This window comes from Ischnura elegans, chromosome 2, assembly GCF_921293095.1.
Source record: "Ischnura elegans chromosome 2, ioIscEleg1.1, whole genome shotgun sequence".
In the NCBI taxonomy this organism is placed as follows: domain Eukaryota; kingdom Metazoa; phylum Arthropoda; class Insecta; order Odonata; family Coenagrionidae; genus Ischnura; species Ischnura elegans.
Window position 1 is genome coordinate 144,002,026 of NC_060247.1, and position 17,376 is coordinate 144,019,401.

The 17,376-nt window shown below is 39.7% G+C and overlaps 2 protein-coding genes across 2 annotated transcripts in view; one reads left to right on the forward strand and one right to left on the reverse strand.

Annotated features, from left to right (window-relative positions):
• The window catches only part of LOC124154739 (MD-2-related lipid-recognition protein-like), a 32,408-nt gene extending 17,081 nt beyond the window's left edge, over nt 1–15,327 (reverse strand). Inside the window, exon 1 of the mRNA XM_046528641.1 lies at nt 15,178–15,327. Within this exon, the coding sequence (XP_046384597.1) occupies nt 15,178–15,277 (100 nt within the window). The 5' untranslated portion in view covers nt 15,278–15,327. The remainder of the gene's footprint in view (nt 1–15,177) is intronic.
• Nucleotides 15,328–15,413: 86 nt separating this feature from the next.
• LOC124154737 overlaps nt 15,414–17,376 on the forward strand; it is a 29,669-nt gene continuing 27,706 nt past the window's right edge. The window contains exon 1 of the mRNA XM_046528639.1: nt 15,414–15,762. Coding sequence (XP_046384595.1) covers nt 15,759–15,762 — 4 coding nt within the window. The 5' untranslated portion in view covers nt 15,414–15,758. The remainder of the gene's footprint in view (nt 15,763–17,376) is intronic.

Sequence of the window (17,376 nt, forward strand, 5' to 3'; positions counted from 1 at the left end):
CTCGGCCCGCATATTCTATAAATCACGAATTGTTCTTTTTGTTTTTGGAGGGGTAATTGAATCTTATCACCTTGTGCATTTTTCGTTCACCTCATTTTCATCAGGGTAATTGATTTCCATAAATTTGTGTGTATGTTATGCAAGTGGAAAATATATTATTTTTTGTGTTTCAAAGTAATCAACAATGGTTCGATCATTCCGTACTCGGGACTATTGATGCCCTCACCACCCTATAAAATATGTGGCGTTTCATGATCCGTCACAATATATATATCGATATTATATATATAAATATCGAGATTAAATGAATCGCCTTGAAATAATCGCCGACTTTTATTTTTTAAATGATTAAAAATAAATAATAACAATGCGCCCCAGTTGGGTATCGATAATAATCCAATGGAAGGTCCTCCGCCATTATCGCATTCCTCAAAATTCCGATAGAGAATTGTTCTTTAACATGACTTTTGCAAAAATTAATACACCTTGAAAACATCCGAAATGGCTCCATGGAAAATCACATAGCCTGAGAGAAGTATGAGCGAACAAAACCACATAACTATTATTTGCAAATATGTCTCACCCTCTCTATTGTATTGTCAAAAGATGACAGCATGTCATGTCACTAGTCGTTCAAAAACGAGTCAAAATATAATTCAAGCTAATCATGGCTTCAATTAATGTATTATCGGTGCAAAAAAGGTAGAGGGCTGAACTGAACTGATCGCATTTGTATGACATTCTACCAAAGGATCGTGTTTCTCATTTATCGTTTTACTCATTGTTTATTCGACCACAACAATGGATCATTGTTTAAACGTAAACGTTTCGCTTCTACGGTCGAAGGAGAACGCGCGAAAGCGGCGCAACGGTCGTCTTCTTCATCTCGTCACGGGAAAAATATTTGATTGGTGCAATTCATTGTTTGTTTTTATTGAGAGGACGACGTCTTCGCATTACCAAATAGGGTTTAAAATAAAACTTACTCGTTCTTTGATTATGTAAATGGCCGAAAGGTATGTTTCAATTTCCGATGTGTTTAAATTACATGCCTATCGAAGTTACGCATGCGCTGAATGGTAAAAATATTTCGCAATATCCGCGGCAATGCTTACTACCAAAATAGCGATTTTCGTCTTTGTGGTTTATTTTAAGTAAGAGGAACAATATCAACATTTCCTTGCATGAAAAGTTTGGAAAAGTTCAGCGCTCTGCCTTTTTTGCGCCGAAAGAAGTCCTCGATGCGTGCACCAGGGGAAATCCCTTGTGCGTTAGCGGCAGCACCATCGGAAATCGGTTTCTTCTCTTCTGGCAGGTCTGAACAAGGACGACTCCGATCGGTCTTCCTTGATGAATCAATCTGTCATGTGCATTTGGGAGTGACCTGTCTATGCCGAGCGTGGAAGGGGAAAGGCGTTTCTGCAATTGAGTCATCACATTCGCTACATTAGGGTAGTTTCCAGTAGAATTATAATGGCGACATTGGCCAGAGAACCGGTTCTAAGCTTTCTCTAAACTTCCCCTTGTTGCGATAATTCTCCTAGCGATTTTGCTGCGGATCGATGTATCATTATCTAGGTTACATCTCTTCCTCATTACGCTACCTAGACATTCGCTTTCACTTAGGTAAACCTCCCATCCCATGCACGTTGCATTAGTGTGTCATGCAACGTGATTGGCTGGATCGCTCACTTGCGGCAGCGGGAACCAGAACGACGTCACACGAGGTTTAATACACCACTGGTTACTATTTGGTTTGGAATCCTACGGTACACTTTGCCAGTGGTTCTTTCTCTCCAATGGTCATTTTCTTTTTTTGATGATTGTTTATCACCGTATGCAAGACGATGTCACATCAGTGACGCCTTGGACCACACACTGATGGAGTTTTAGCCTTTACCCCTTCATTTATGCTCGACAATAATAGGATGTTGGGCCTGGAGGGGATGGTCAAATATCCAGCCAATCACGTTGCATGAAGCGATTGAAGATAACGACCTTGTTCGGATATATAGTAATAGATGGCGTTAGTTTTCACCGATAAATCCAAATCGCCTTCACTTTTAATTCCATTTATTCCAATGATAAGAATGGTATGTGTCTTAGGAGCTTTGGTTTATAAAAACTCAAGTTACTACAAGTATAACAAATTGGTTAAAGTGAAAATTTCAGTATCAAGGCTCCGTGAAAAAAACACCCTGCAATTAAACGCTGAAGATAAACTATCTAAGTATTCTTCATAATAAACTTCATTACAGTAATATGTATTGTAAATTACCTGCATTTCACCGTGATGGAAGTTTGTTTTTCTAAGAAATGCTGATCTATTGGAATAAAATATTGTCGCATCCCTACGACGATCAGGACAGGACCCTGAAAATCGGGGTTGTGGACCGTCCGGGCTACAACCGAAGGAGCTTGGGAGAATTCAGGGTCAAGACGTCAAAGCACTTAACGAATTTATAACCGTCTGAATTAGTCCCTCTCTCTAGTTCACTGGGAGGCTAGTGCTCCGTAGGTTAAGATTCGGCTTTGGACCAAAACCTGACAATTGTGGAGCAGAATACTCGTCCTTTTACACTTGGAACGCATCCTGTTCTCTCACGAGCCGCAACGAGAGCGACTGGACGTCTACGGACACAACAATATTTACCAAAATATTCTAATCACAGAGTATTGCAAAGAAGTTTGGAGATAATTATTTAATTTGATCGAAGAAATGGAAATCAAACAGTGCAGGTATCAACATATGATTCATGACGGCTTGAAATATATAAACTACAAAAAAAAATAAGTTACCTGTTCATTGATTAGATGAATAAAAGTCACTAACGTTTTCCATAGTCAGAATCCTTGATAATTACTCAAATATGTTAATTATTCCTACTCCTATGTCTCTAGGGCATGAACTTTGAACCTTATTGATATTTTTCCTCCAGTTTGAACCATATTTTTCTGAGTATTGGAGATAAAATTGGGGGGGGGAGGGGCTTGGAGCGCCTCCAGTGGGTAAAATAATCTCTATAAATGAATGTGAAAGAGATTTCTTCCCGTAAATTGACGTCTAAAATATATTTGTATGGATTTGTGGGGATCATAAGTCATGTTAGGAGCTTGTAGACCTGAGTTCTAAACTTTTACATTATAATGATCGAATTCGGAGCAGGAAACAGCATTGCCTCAATGGAAACTACTCTCACATACCATTTTGATGACGTATGACACTTATATTGCTTGTGGAATTAGCTAAATTAAGCTGGAGATACGTAACAAAAATTGTGATCGAAAATTATCTGTACGAAATATCAAAATAAAAAAATCTCATTAGGATGACGCACATTAAAATACGTTGATTATGGTAGAAGATTGTGCTTACTTTTGTAATGAAAACCATTGACTTTTCGAATAAATAAGTGAATACCAGCATAGATGTATCCTTATGATAATTGAGAAAATACTTCAATTTTTTGACATAGTTATCAAAATAAAAACAGAATAAGTGAAAGCATGAGAGCTTAGAGAACAATGAGAAACGAGAGGAAATGGGTATCTCCTGTCTGAACCAACGAGTGTGCTTCATGACCAATAAGTTATTTGTAGTGATACGTAAAAAATTCTAATGTGATAAACGCGATATTGATGCGTTGCACGTGAATAAATGCGGCATAGGCGCGATGACTGGACTTTTATGATGTTTAATCAGCAAATTTGTCTTTTCGATGGTAAAATTCGTAAATTTAGTCACGAGCTCTGTGGAAATGCTCTGCCGACTCATACTGCTAATTGAATGAGACTCAAACTAGACCATACAGGCTACACCACCGCCCCCGCCAGCCCATTTTCGCACGCTTACGTCTAAAAGGCGCAAAAAATCGGGGAGTTCACCAATTGGAATATAGAAGCATTTCTCCCTCTTTACCTTTCTTCCTGAGAATGTTTTTTTTTTCAGACTGTCACCTTGACTACGGTTATTAAAAACGCTACCAAAGATCGTTAGCGGTCTATACGACGATGATATTTTGTGTTTTGCCTTGTATATCGGAAGGTGCTTGGCTCAATGGAATAGACCCGATTGTGTAGGGTAGACAGAGGTACGTTTACACATGGGGTAGATTTACGCGGTGCACTTTACCTAACCGAGTTAAAACTATAGCGCGCCATAAGTCATAACATATTAATGCTCTTCCTTAGGGCCTATTCACGAGATTGTTACGTCAATCAAGCATCGGTCTAGCGTTATGTAAGCTTGTCCCAAGAGCGGGCAAGTTAAGTCTCCCGTCTACCCAACGTAGATAGAATAAATAAAAATGTCTTTCTAACAAGCCATTGTAATACTTATTCTTGTAGTTTTCTTGAGTGCACATTTTTTACTAATACTTTTTTATAATAATTCAAAAATTATTAAAATCAGTACAACCGTTCTTGATTTAGAACTGGTGTTTTGAAACCGTTCATTGATTATCAGGTGGTACGAAGTTCACCGGGGGTGAGATAGTTTAGTATATATCTTATTCCTTAATTAATTTTTGTCAACGCATTATTAAAACTGTTCCGTATTTTTTCAAATAACTGTGTTTCACCGCACTTTGTCCTCATCTACTGATAATGTGTAATGAAAAAAGAAAAGAAAGACGCTACTCAATGCTATAAACTATAATTGAAGGTGCTATAAAATTAAAATGAAAGTGCTATTTACACGTATCTCTAGTTATTAGTGATGCCTCTGGTTTATTTTGAGGTTGGGTCAATTTTTTAATATCTTTTCCGACTTTTCGATGCATATTTGTCATCTTCATTGACTTCCCACGTCGTAAGTATAAGCACCCGAGTTTGACGCAATATTGTGAAGTAATGGTTCGTCTTATTAAAAAAAAATAATACTCATCTAATATGGAGGACACTTTTATTTCAACAATTACAGGCATAGCTGCGTAGATAGTTACGAAGTCATGGCCCCTGTGATACCCCCTACCCCTAAATCTCACTAGAAAAAGTTGCAGAACTAAGAAAGGAATGGAAATGGAAAAAATGTCTACTAGAATACCTAAAATAAAGAAGAAGAAATGTACTCTACCGTTTCCATGCGGTGTTTCGTGGAAATGGGTGAAAAGTGTTATTTATGAGTGTTGTAAACGTTGAGATTCAACTTTAAGTTGATTATGAGTGAAATATAAGGAATTTTACGGGCTGAGAGGAAGATCACTATAATTTATTGCTATAATAATCAATGAAATAATTAATGAGATCTGCTTCTTCAATAAAAAATAATACAGATCATGGAGGAAAAAATCGGAGTTCTTAAATCTCATTGTTCAATATGATGTTAATTTATTCTCTTCCTTTTGTTATGGAAGGATCGAAATCCCCTCCACTACCACGACCGGTACCTCTTACACGACCACCACCTCATACCCTCACCAACACAGCAAGCTCCTCCTGCTAATTTGAAAGAGTTTCTTTTCTTTTTCGTTATGAAATATATGATAATGTATCTAATTTATCAATACCTGATATTTTCTCTATCCATTTATTCTGGCAGTGATTATTAAGGAGAAGACTACAAGATGTACTGGAGGTGTTCACCTTCCTCAAGAAGTAAGAGTTGGAGGATGGGTGAGGTATCGGAAGGAGAGGATTAGTACCCGATACGGAGAGGGGTTGTTGACCCTAATTAATTATGATGGGGGAGAGAGAAATCTATACTATCCCCGGGTGTTCAGGACGACTGAAGGGGGAGTATGTTTCTACAACTTAAACGGGGATGAAAAGTTTTATGCACGCAAATTAATAAAAAAACATTACAAATTAAAAAATGTATTATTTATTTCTTAATTTATTTACCCAGAACAATAACCCTTAAATATGTTAGTGGTTGCATTAGAATGATGGGAATGATCTTTCGATTTTAAAAACAGTGAAAAATTTAACACTAATTTGGAATATTAGAATAGAAAGTATAAATATTAGAGAATAGGTTAATACAAAGTATGGTTTCGTTTATTAGCTTTAATGATGAACATTTTATGTAATAGACGTCAAAACGATATATCGTGAAATAGGAGTACCCTTGCACCCTGGCAATGGAGCCTCAAGGGTCTGAGGAAATTTGTTTCATCCGAGAGATGATATAATGCTAACAGCTATGCCGTTTAAAGCTTACATTTATCTATTGAAATGTGGAAGATATTAAAGTTTGATGCTGCTGTGACGTCATATGCCAGCTTCGGCATGCACCTTTGGAGGCTTACCGGTTGAATACGTAAAAAATAATCAGCGATTCGTATATTACGACAAAGGAGGAACATTTTCTGTAATAACTGACAAAACGCTTACTCTTCAAATAAGATACCCTGGTATCCTTACTTTGGACCCTGAATAAGTCTTAGATAGTTTGATGGTTGCATTCGAAGGATAATAAAATGCTGACAGCTATGCCGTTTAAAGCAAAAATGTATTTATTCAAATGTAGAAGATATTAAAGGTAGATGAAGCTGTGACGTCATGCGCTATGATCGGCATTGAGTTAAAGAGACTTTCAGTTTGAATTTGTAAAATATAATTAGTGATTCGTGTATAACAATGAAAGAGGAACATTTTCTGTAATAACTGTCAACACGCTAACTCTTCAAATTGGATACCCTAGTACCCTTACTTTGGACTCTGAATGAGTATTAGGAAACTTTGATGATTGGATTCGAAGGACAATAAAATGCTTACAGCTATACCGTTTAAAGCAAAAATTTATCTATTTAAATGTGGAAGATATTCAAGGTAAATGATGCTGTGACGTCATGCGCCAGCTTTGGCGTGCACTTTTGGAGTCTTACGGGTTGAATACGTAAAAAATAATAATTGATTCATGTTTTACGTTGAAGGAGGAACATTTTTTGTGATAACTATCAAAACGCTAATTCTTCAAATAAGATACCCTTGTACCCTTACTATGGACCCTGAATTAGTATAAGGAAATTTTATGGTTGTATTCGAAGGATAATAAAATGATAACAGCTATACCGTTTAAAGCGAAAATTTATCTATTCAAATGTGGAAGATATGAAAGGATTTATTTGTTCCCTCAGAGGAGAGAAATTTTCCAAGTTCAAATTTAACTTGAATTCGATTTTTGGACACTTAGGGCTGGGGCTAGAAGGAATGCGTGAAATGTCACGATGCATACAAATGCATTAAGCGGGAACGTGGTCAAGGCTAATGCAACGTGCGTGGGATGGGAGGTTTACCTAAGTGAAAGCGAATGTCTAGGTAGCGTAATGAGGAAGAGATGTGACCTAGATAATGATACATCGATCCGCAGCAAAATCGCTAGGAGAATTATCGCAACAAGGGGAAGTTTAGAGAAAGCTTAGAACCGGTTCTCTGGCCAATGTCGCCATTATAATTCTACTGTTTCCTTCATCAAAGAAAACGAAATGCATTGATTGCGATTCCTTACCCACCATTAGAGTATTCATAATATACAAATTATTTGGTTTTAGAAATACCGGTTTAGACGAATGGCAATGATCAATTTTAACCTCATTTGAAAAGGCCAGATTGGCGCCCATGCGATACCACTCCACGAGACGTCACAGGGACCTTGTTTCTATACGAGTAGATAGGAGTTTTACATCGTCTGAGATTACCAATGCATGCATAAGTCACAGAGCTCAGGGAAACATCTCTTAATAATCACTTATTAAAATTACCTAAGTTCTGAAAGTTTCCTTCGTTGATAGGGTAATAATAATCCTTATTTAAGCCAAGCGCTACCACCTTGCAGGGTACTCTGCTACCTGCTAGCATCCTGCGTCGTATCAGCGCTCAAAGCCTCGCCCCAAGGTCACCTCACTTGCGGCAGCGGGAACCAGAACGACGTCACACGAGGTTTTTCCAGCATTCATACTTACAAGGGGAATACACAACCTTCGCATCGCCGATCGAGCTCAAATTTTGCGATTCGGTAGTTTATGGGTACAAATGTAATATGCCGAAGCAAGACGACGCATTTCTCGTAAAATTCCGAGAAAAAAGCAATTAAAAATCGTAAAAAATGAAGGTATGTCGTCAACGCCTATGTCGTCTACGTCAACGTCAACGTCTATGTTAAACAAGTGGGCGACAGCCCAGTGGATATAGTGTCCGACTGTGAAGGTAGCGAGATCGATGCTCGCTCAGGGCATTTTTTTGATTTAATTTTTAAGAATCTTATTGTTTAAATTTTTAAAGTTCGTTTTCTTATCTTCGTTACTACTATGAAATATATTTTTTAAATAGTTTTTTTTAAATATTTAAATCAGGAATGGATCAGCTTGGGATTAGGAACTGAGGATGAAGGGTGGATAGAAACCCGAAGTCGGCATTAGCCTGCTCTTAACGAAAGGCGCCAAGTTGGGCTGTGTACGAGTGAGTTAACTTATTCAAGCTTTTTTTCTTCACCAGAACCGTTTTAACTCCCTTCAGGTCGAGAGACCTATCAAATGAAGACTGATACTGGCAGCCCTTTTGGTCAGTATTGATAACCAGGTCAGCATCGAAACCGGGGGATTAGGGATCTCATCTGCGTCCTGAACGTCTCTGCACTTTGCAGAGTTTCCTCAAGTGTTGGTGCGTCTCTTGCGCTGATGACTTTTGTTATCTTCCTTCTTTTAGGATTAACTGGAGTGGTGAGGCAGTGTAGTGGCCTTCCACATCCAAATCTCGGTAAAGAATTAAGGGGCATTCCTACATTCAATCCCTGCGTGTAATGTGGATTACACTAGTTGTGCAGTACACCGTCCGTCGGATGGGACGTTAAGCCGTGGTCCCCTTGGCGCCTTTCGTTAAGAGCAGGCTAATGCCGACGCCGGGTTTCTATCCACCCTTCATCAGTTCCTAATCCCAAGCTGATCCATTCCTGATATAAATATAAAAAACTCTTTTAAAAATATATTCCATAGTAGTAACGAAGATAAGAAAACGAACTTTAAAAATTTAAACAATAAGATTCTTAAAAATTAACACAAAAAAAGTTCCCTGAGCGAGTATCGATTTCGATACTTTCACCTCCACAATCGGACACCGTATCCACTGGGCTGTCGCCCACTTGTTTAACATAGGCGTTCAAAACAGCTCATATAGCGTACCTTCATTTTTTACGATTTTTAATTGCTTTTTTCTCGGAATTTTACGAGAAATGCGTCGTCTCGCTTCGGCATATTACATTTGTACCCATAAACTACCGAATCGCAAAATTTGAGCTCGATCGGCGATGCGAAGGTCGTGTATTCCCCTTGTTAGCCGTCGCGTTTTCGCGCGCTTGAAATTTTTCACTTTTCATTTAACCGCGAAAAATAGATGTCGTCATATAAAAATCTAAAATCGTGAAATACGTACTCCTGGAGTAATAATCTTTCGATTTAGGCAATAAAAAAATAATAGGAAACCGCCCTATTCTTCAACACTCCATTTACTGCATTTCTACGTTACCGTGAGGCTATCCAATGACTTGTGGAAGTCGCTGTACGGTTCCCGCTACTCACGGCATTTCTATTCTGACCTTGGGGTTAACTGTCGTCATGTAAAAATTTTGTTTGTGAAAACAGCTCTTATTTTCTACTACAAGTCCGGTAATTATCTATTTATAAGCACAATTTTCACGTAAGTTATATTTTTATTCTTTATTAATGAAGTTTTACGTAAAATTTTCGTAATAGCAACATTTTTCGCAATAGTAAAATTTTCTGAGCACACTTGGAACATCACTCGAAATTATTTTCATGACCCCACGGCTAGGTGCCTTTCTGCCAATGATTCATTCAAAGGATTATTTTGAGTAACTCTCAATGGCGTGCCCAGGATCATAACTAGGGGGAGGGGGAAGCCATGGTATGGGGTGGTGCAAGCCAAGTTGTGACATTAGTTCATGAGATTATTTCCTTGGAAAAATAGTTATTTTATAGTTACATATCTTATACTAATACATATCATTTTTCGTGGGTTTGAAGAAAATTTGTCGAATGCTTTCGTTTCAATTCAGTTCTGATTTTGCTGAAAGACTTTTGCGATTTTTGTTCTGGTGGAGGGCCTCTCAATCAATGCCTTTCGTTTTCTTTGATGAAACAAACTAGCCTATTCAGTCGTCCACAAAAAAATAGCGAGATGCATAACTTGGCAATCGCCATCTCTACGCTGTTCTGAGGTAGGAACGACAATCGCAATGATATTCTACTTATATACATTTTAGCGGTAACATATTATAGAATACATCCTATGTCTTTCGTTTCTATGAAGTTTGAGCATGAAAAACTGAAAATTATGAATGAACAAAGAGGCAATATCTTAAAAAAGAAAAGCATTATTAAAATTTAAAAATATTGCCAAAAATATATCAGCAACATTCAATATTGATACCATATACGCAGATTGGGAAATACTTTTGTTGTTTGCGTATATAATGTTCTTTAAGTTTGCATCCAACATGCGTTAGCCAAGCTGGCATGTAGATATGTACTCTGACAGTGGACGTTATTGTCAGAGGGAGATACTTCGAGGGTGAACACTGAGGTCATGAAGACGTCTTTAAGAGGTAAAAAAGGTCAATAGTTTCACTTTGGTCTTGAAAATAAAAAATCAGCAGCGAAAATTATGACCACATTCAGTTTAAATTGTTCGCTAGGAGTTCTTAAATTCCATTTTCACAATTATTACTCGTTAATAAAAAATATTCTACTTTTAAACTTTCACTTCATTCACAACGTGGTCCAGGGTTAGGTCAGGGATATTCGGGGTGTTGTAAATAGCGGCTGCTATTCTGCGGGTCATTATTACACCGACCCCGTATTCTGAATGAAAGGGTTTAATAACTTTCTACGGAATAGCACCGTGCTATTTCTTGCGCGAGCTATTTTGAAGCTCCGCCTCTTCCGGTATGAAAAACTTTCTGAACAGTTTTCGCAACCAATGCGGGAGAGGAGATTTTATACATTTTTCTGTTTTCAACGGAATATTGACTCTCGAATGTAAGTAATGCCTTTATTTACATTTAAAAAATCAAATATCATCTTGAATACATATTATACGCTTTGAAAATCTCATTCAGAAATCAGCTGTTTTTTTGTTGTTGCAGGTTTGGATAGATTTCACAATGGCTGCTAACAGGTGGGTTATGTAATTATTTCATAGTAATATTAATGATTTATTGGGAATAAATAATGAACATGTTGCCTATATCAGTTCGTTTGTCCTACGCAAGGTCCTAGGCCAAGTGTGCATTGAAAGCTTAGTACATATGTTTGAAGTACGTCGTAATAGGGTAGTTTCCTTCATCAAAGAAAACGAAATACATTGATTGCGATTCCTTACCCACCATTAGTATATTCATAATATACAAATTATTTGGTTTTAGAAATCCCAGTTTAGACGAATGTTAATGGTCAATTTTAACCTCATTTAAAAAAGGTCAGATTGGCGCCCATGCGATGCCACTCCACGTGACGTCACAGGGACCTAGTTTCAATAGGAGTAGATAGGAATTTTACATCGTCTGAGATTACCAATGCATGCATGAGGCACAGAGCTCAGGGAAACATGTCTTAATAATCACACATTAAAATTACCTAAGTTCTGAAAGTTTCCTTCGTTGATAGGGTAATAATAATCCTTATTTAAGCCAAGCGCTACCTGCTAGCGGAGTAATCGGCTACCTGCTATCTGCCTGCGTCGTATCAGCGCTCAAGCCTCGCCCCAAGGTCACCTCACGCGCCGACAGCTGGAACCAGAAATACGTCACACGGACTTTTGCCAGCATTCCTACTTAGCCGTCGCGTTTTCGCGCGCTTGAAAATTTTCACTTTTCGTTTAATCGCGAAAAATAGATATCGTCATTCGAAAATCTAAGAGCGTGAAATGCGTACTCCAGGAGTAATAATCTTTCGATTTAAGCAATAAAAAAATAATAGGAAACCAATCTATTGTGTTAGGCTTCGAAGTCTGTTTATTTTTTTCATGTCAAAATAAATATGCATCAACTTTGATTGTATTGCTCGTGACGATATGGCTTCACTGGATAAACTAGAAGCTATCGTTTCCAGGGGCGCAGCCAGGAATTAAGGCTAGGGTGGCGGGGGGGGGAGTTGGCGCAACTAATACCTGGGGTCTGGAGAGGAGAGGAGGAATCAAGCGGTAAAATGGATTAAACTTAAAATTTCTCTGGGCTCTGAGGGGGGGAGTTTATCCCCCAAATCCCCCCTCGCTGCGCCACTCTTCGTCTCTAATGCTAGCTTTATATTATATGACGCCCTAAATTTCAGTGTTTATTCTTTGTTCAGGAAATGAAGTAGGTTCCGACGTCACAATGGTGCTTTCATAAATTATGATGAAATTATCTCGATATTTGAGCTGTTCGTTTCTATGTAGGTACGGTTGCCACGAGTCACGACAGTTCTGTTGAGCCCTCAGATTTCAATGAAACGCATTCCGTATATTCTCCAATTATCATTATCCACCAATAGGAGATTTTTCGAAAAGAGAGCTGAATATCGAGTATTTTCAATGTGGTGGTTATTTTGCTGACACGAGATATTCGATGTCGCATTTTTTACGCATTTATCGACTTAAACAAATGTGAGAAAAATGACTTAATTCTATCAAAATTCTTTTAACAGCTGAAAATTTAATAAAAATGTTAATAATATTGTTTGAATAATATATTGTCGATATTTTTAAAACCCACAATAATTTGTTCTATTCAGAATATTGCATCAAACATGTCTGAGAGCGGTCTTCCATTCAGATATGAAATTACCTATTTTGATATTCAGTGAGGAGACTAACTCCCACCACAGAAAATCATCATCCTTGTCATTGGCGACAGCATTTCTCAATTTCTACAATACGACGGTCAGTGCACCCATAGACATTCATAATAGACGAGTCATATAAGCCTGCCTACTATGTATAACTATTACTAATGGGCGAGTGATGGAAGAAATTTTTAAATAGCCAAACATTCGTTAAGAACCTCTTTCATGAGTTGCCCATAATTATCTTTTTTGCTATATGGATGGATTTTAAAATGGATTTTTATCGGAAAAATGTGTCATGAAAAACGTCATCGCAACTGAGGAGTATGACATCATTTCAGGGAGCATTGCAACCGCAGAGAGAGTTGGCGTTCCTCACATAATCTTTCTTTCTTTCTTTCTCGTTACCACGCAACTCCATTGTTACGATCTCAAGGTCTCAGAGATCTCCTCTCAGAGATCAACTCCATTGATACGATCTCAGGGTCTCTCCACCATAACTCCCTCCGAATTTTTTTTATTGGTCCTTATGAAACGCAATTGGCGCCACTCGTCAAAAACTGCTACGAGCGAACAGAGAGTTGGAATTAGGCTAGGAGCCTCCGTGCACTCGGACGCTGTACATTGGTACGCCTAAATAGCTTGAGCAATTTAATACAGGTATTCCTCAATGTGACCTGGATAACATCATCTTAAGGCCTGTTTACACGATACGTTTGCACGTACGAGTTAATGTGTGTTAGCATGAATGATTTTTGTGGGCCGGAACGGAACCCAATGGTTCATCATATTTGGTTCATGCGAATTCACGAACCGAGTTAGAAGTGGTCCCGTTTTCTATGCATGCATTCGCACAAGCTGGGTGCGTTTTCGTATTCATTGACGCGTTCAAACATTTAGACATTAATTTATACGGGTTAATGTACCGAGCCTTTAGAACCTCACAATGTTTCTAAGTTCGACAGAACCGATAAGGTGATAGTGACTGAGGGGATATGTGTAGGCATTGCTTTTCCCCCAACTATATATGAAGGACCTGAATAAATCCAATGTGGGATCCAGTATTCAATCGTTTCCCACGCGAACCCTCTTCCCTTTTCTCAACGTCGTCTACCGAGGCAGCTTGCAGATAGCATGTAGATAAGTCCCCCAATATTGCCGCCCTCCCCCTCCCCTGATCAATGTGACGTCACCTCAAAACTTGTTTGCATTGGCTCTTTCGCACTATCCAAACACTAAGAATTACTAAACTTACTTACGCGGTCTTTGCGCGTCAACAGTAATGACTTATGGGGGAACTGTTTCAAGATTTTGAAACAAAAGGACAGCTCGGAGAAAAGATTAGCGACACATGGTTTCAAGTCCTTTCTAGAAATAAAGAAGTGCGCAAAATTTCTACCAGCATCATCGCAAATAATTCAATTGAAGCTCAAGCGACAGCGCTGAAGGGAGAGGTCTGTGGCATTGGCCGAGGAAACGTTGGCCATTTTGAAATCTTGTAAAACACGGTCCGAAGCCATTGACATGACGGGGGGCTGATGTCGTGTCTCCTCACTGACCTCACAATTGGATCCTTTATGATTTCGTCATTCTCGGATGAATGAGTTTGGTCAATGGCCAATAGTCGACCCCCCACCCCGCCACCGGTCGCCCTATCGGCGCATCCCGACTCTACGTCAGCGCAATCGACGATAACCATAGTTTTCAGCTCCTGTGTACGAATGACATTTGTTCCATGCGTTAGGCATTCTTCCGAAAGTATCTTTTTCTCGAATATTACTGGTAGGTGTGAAGCTGTGAAACTTAAGCCATGATCTGCTGGAAACGTCAAGTTGACTCTGGCAGAGGCGCAGCGAGGGGGGGGGTTTGGGAGTTAAACCCCCTCCCCCCCCCCCCCCCCAGAGCTCAGACAAATATTTAAATTTAATTCATTTTACTTAATAGGATTCATATTACTAATAGAATAGTGTAAGGATCAATAAAATATCCCTCAGAAAGCCGTAAAACTCACCATTTTGACCCGTTTATCTTAAAATTCCGCAATTTATTAATCTCTCACCTTCCGCATATCCTGGTGGGTTTTCCATATCCCCACACACCCCGGTATTAGTTGCACCCAACCCCCCCCCCCCCTAAGCCTTAATTCCTAGCTGCGCCCCGGACTCTGGATTAAATTTGCCAGCAAGTTACTATTGAAAATTTTGCTCCGATATATTCACAGATGGGTTTAAAAAAATATGTCATAGAAACAGAAAAATGTTAGCAAATGACAACTACATTCACCCTGGAAATATCAATGTCGTTGCGTAAGTTTAGAATGAGTAATGTATAATAGAATAGTAAGGGATGGAGATAGCGGGGCGGGTGAAGGTGGCGATTGTCAGGAGCCGAGGGGTCTCACCTGACGGTCCGCAGTTGTCGAAAGGCGCCACGTCGCCCAGGCAACCAGCCACGGCACCAAGCACCAGCAAAAGCAGCGAGAAGAGCCCGGGCGTCGTCATGGTGTCGAGAGCGTGCTTCGTCGACTGGTTGTGATGTACTGCTGTTGGGGAGCGGATGAGGCAATCAGCGAAGAGGGAGTCCAAAGGGCCAATTGAGAGATTGACATTTGCCCCTCCACCTCCGCGACGTCATCTGCAGGGCTGCGTCGCTGCGGCATCGCCTATCTATTCATTATCTCTGTGGAACGACAAAGGACTCGATGTTTAAATCCACATTTAAAATGTGATTTAAGAAGTGGCCAAAGGTTTCAGGATCGTCCACAGCGTTCGGGCAACCAAAGGGTGGATTTCAGACATGGGCAATTACATCTTTAAGTCTGGGCGAATTCTCGCTCTCTTCCTCCATCTGGCTGATTGATATTGCACGAGAGAGCCTTATGGCATTCGGGGGCAAGTCGTGGTCAACGCCCCATCACAAAAAAGTGAGACAGGGGACACATTTAGATGAGCAGGTTTCGGAAGGAAACATAAGTTTCATGGCATGGGTAAGCACATTGTAATCAGAAGTGGGTGGGTGTGGGGCGGGTGGTAATTTTTCAATTACGTTGCAGTGGTCGCACATGGCTCACCAGTCGCATTGGTCAAAATATAATTCCAAAACAACATGATTTAGGAACCAAATTTCACGTAGCCAGCCGTGGATACCTATGACCTCTTGTAATGAGTGATGTCAAAGCGTGTGAATTCAGTGAACGGATAGTGTAATATAAGTGTAACATTAGAAAAGTTAATTTATTGTTCCCGCAACGTAAATTTTATGTTAAAAGTGCTTACTCAATCATTACTTATACAAAGTCATAATATGTGAGCGCTTCCATGCCTCCGTAGCGTCGGAGATAATAATTTAAAGTCGTCAGCTTGGGCCGAAAAGTGTTAAAATATATCCGCCATGTTGCATTAAAAAGTGCTGGTAGGCTAGAACATCAGCTGATAGTGTTTTCGAAATGCTCTGTCAAGGTATAATGGTAAACAGTCTCGTGCGCTGAAAATTTCTGGAACAGTCATTCATTTCTCGATTTTATTCCTGATTATTTCGTGCACCTGAGGTTGATCGGCGGATTTTAACCTTTTACGGAAAGTTAAAACGGTTTCCTGCGGAGGGCATCGGTGCGAATATAATATTATGTACTTAGCTATACTATGACAGGAATCTGCTTCTATTCCATTCCATCGAATACAGATCTGACTATTATCTAACGCATCCTATTATAACATTCAGTAAAACTCGTAATTTTTCGTCGCAATTCTGTGGAACACAATTGCGAAATAACATTGACTCTATGGTTTAACGTCTGCTACCTGCCTCCCTCTTGGTTGCCGCCGCTCTAGCGGCCAAAGCTGGAACTTGATTTCTTGGGCGGCCATTGGTAACATAATCGAGATAGGAGATTGGCATCCTCTTACGGGGTTGTTGGGTGGTGCTATAGTGGGCGCGGTCAATGCCTCTACATATGCTATTAAGTATACTGTTAAATATATTTAATACTTATAAAGGAGGCCATGACCGCGGTTGATCCCTGGTACAAAAAACGCACGGAAAACCCGAATGCGCACCTGCTCCCGCTCCTGCAGGGGGTGGTAGACGGGGACGGGGGAGGGAGGATGACAACACTCGCCAAATACAGCGTAGTGGGAGGAGGCATGTATGACGACTGGAAGGGAGGCAGAGAGAGAGGAAACTCTATTGCAATGCCCATTAATTCGGATGCACAGGGGGGTGGAGAAGGCCGATGTAAGAAGCACTGGCATAGCATTGTGTATACAATGTTTTTGTAGTTCATATATGAAAGGTCTGATATTGAAGGGATAGGCGAGTGAAGGGTCTTCGAGTGACTCCAATCCTTCATGCTCCCGGCGTTTACCGCCGGAGAAGTGCACATGGACGTCGGGGAAAGGTATGACCAGGGGCCGTATTCTGTATTTCGTCGGTTTCGCTTTCAAGCCCACCGACTGGGCATCATTCCGTACCGACGACGCACAGTGGTCCGCACCCGGAAAAAGGTGGACAAAAATCATTTTTTCGACTTTTTTGAAAGTCGCTTTGACTATGCAAGTTATGTAGTAATATCCCAGACAGCACACTGGTAACGGTATACGTA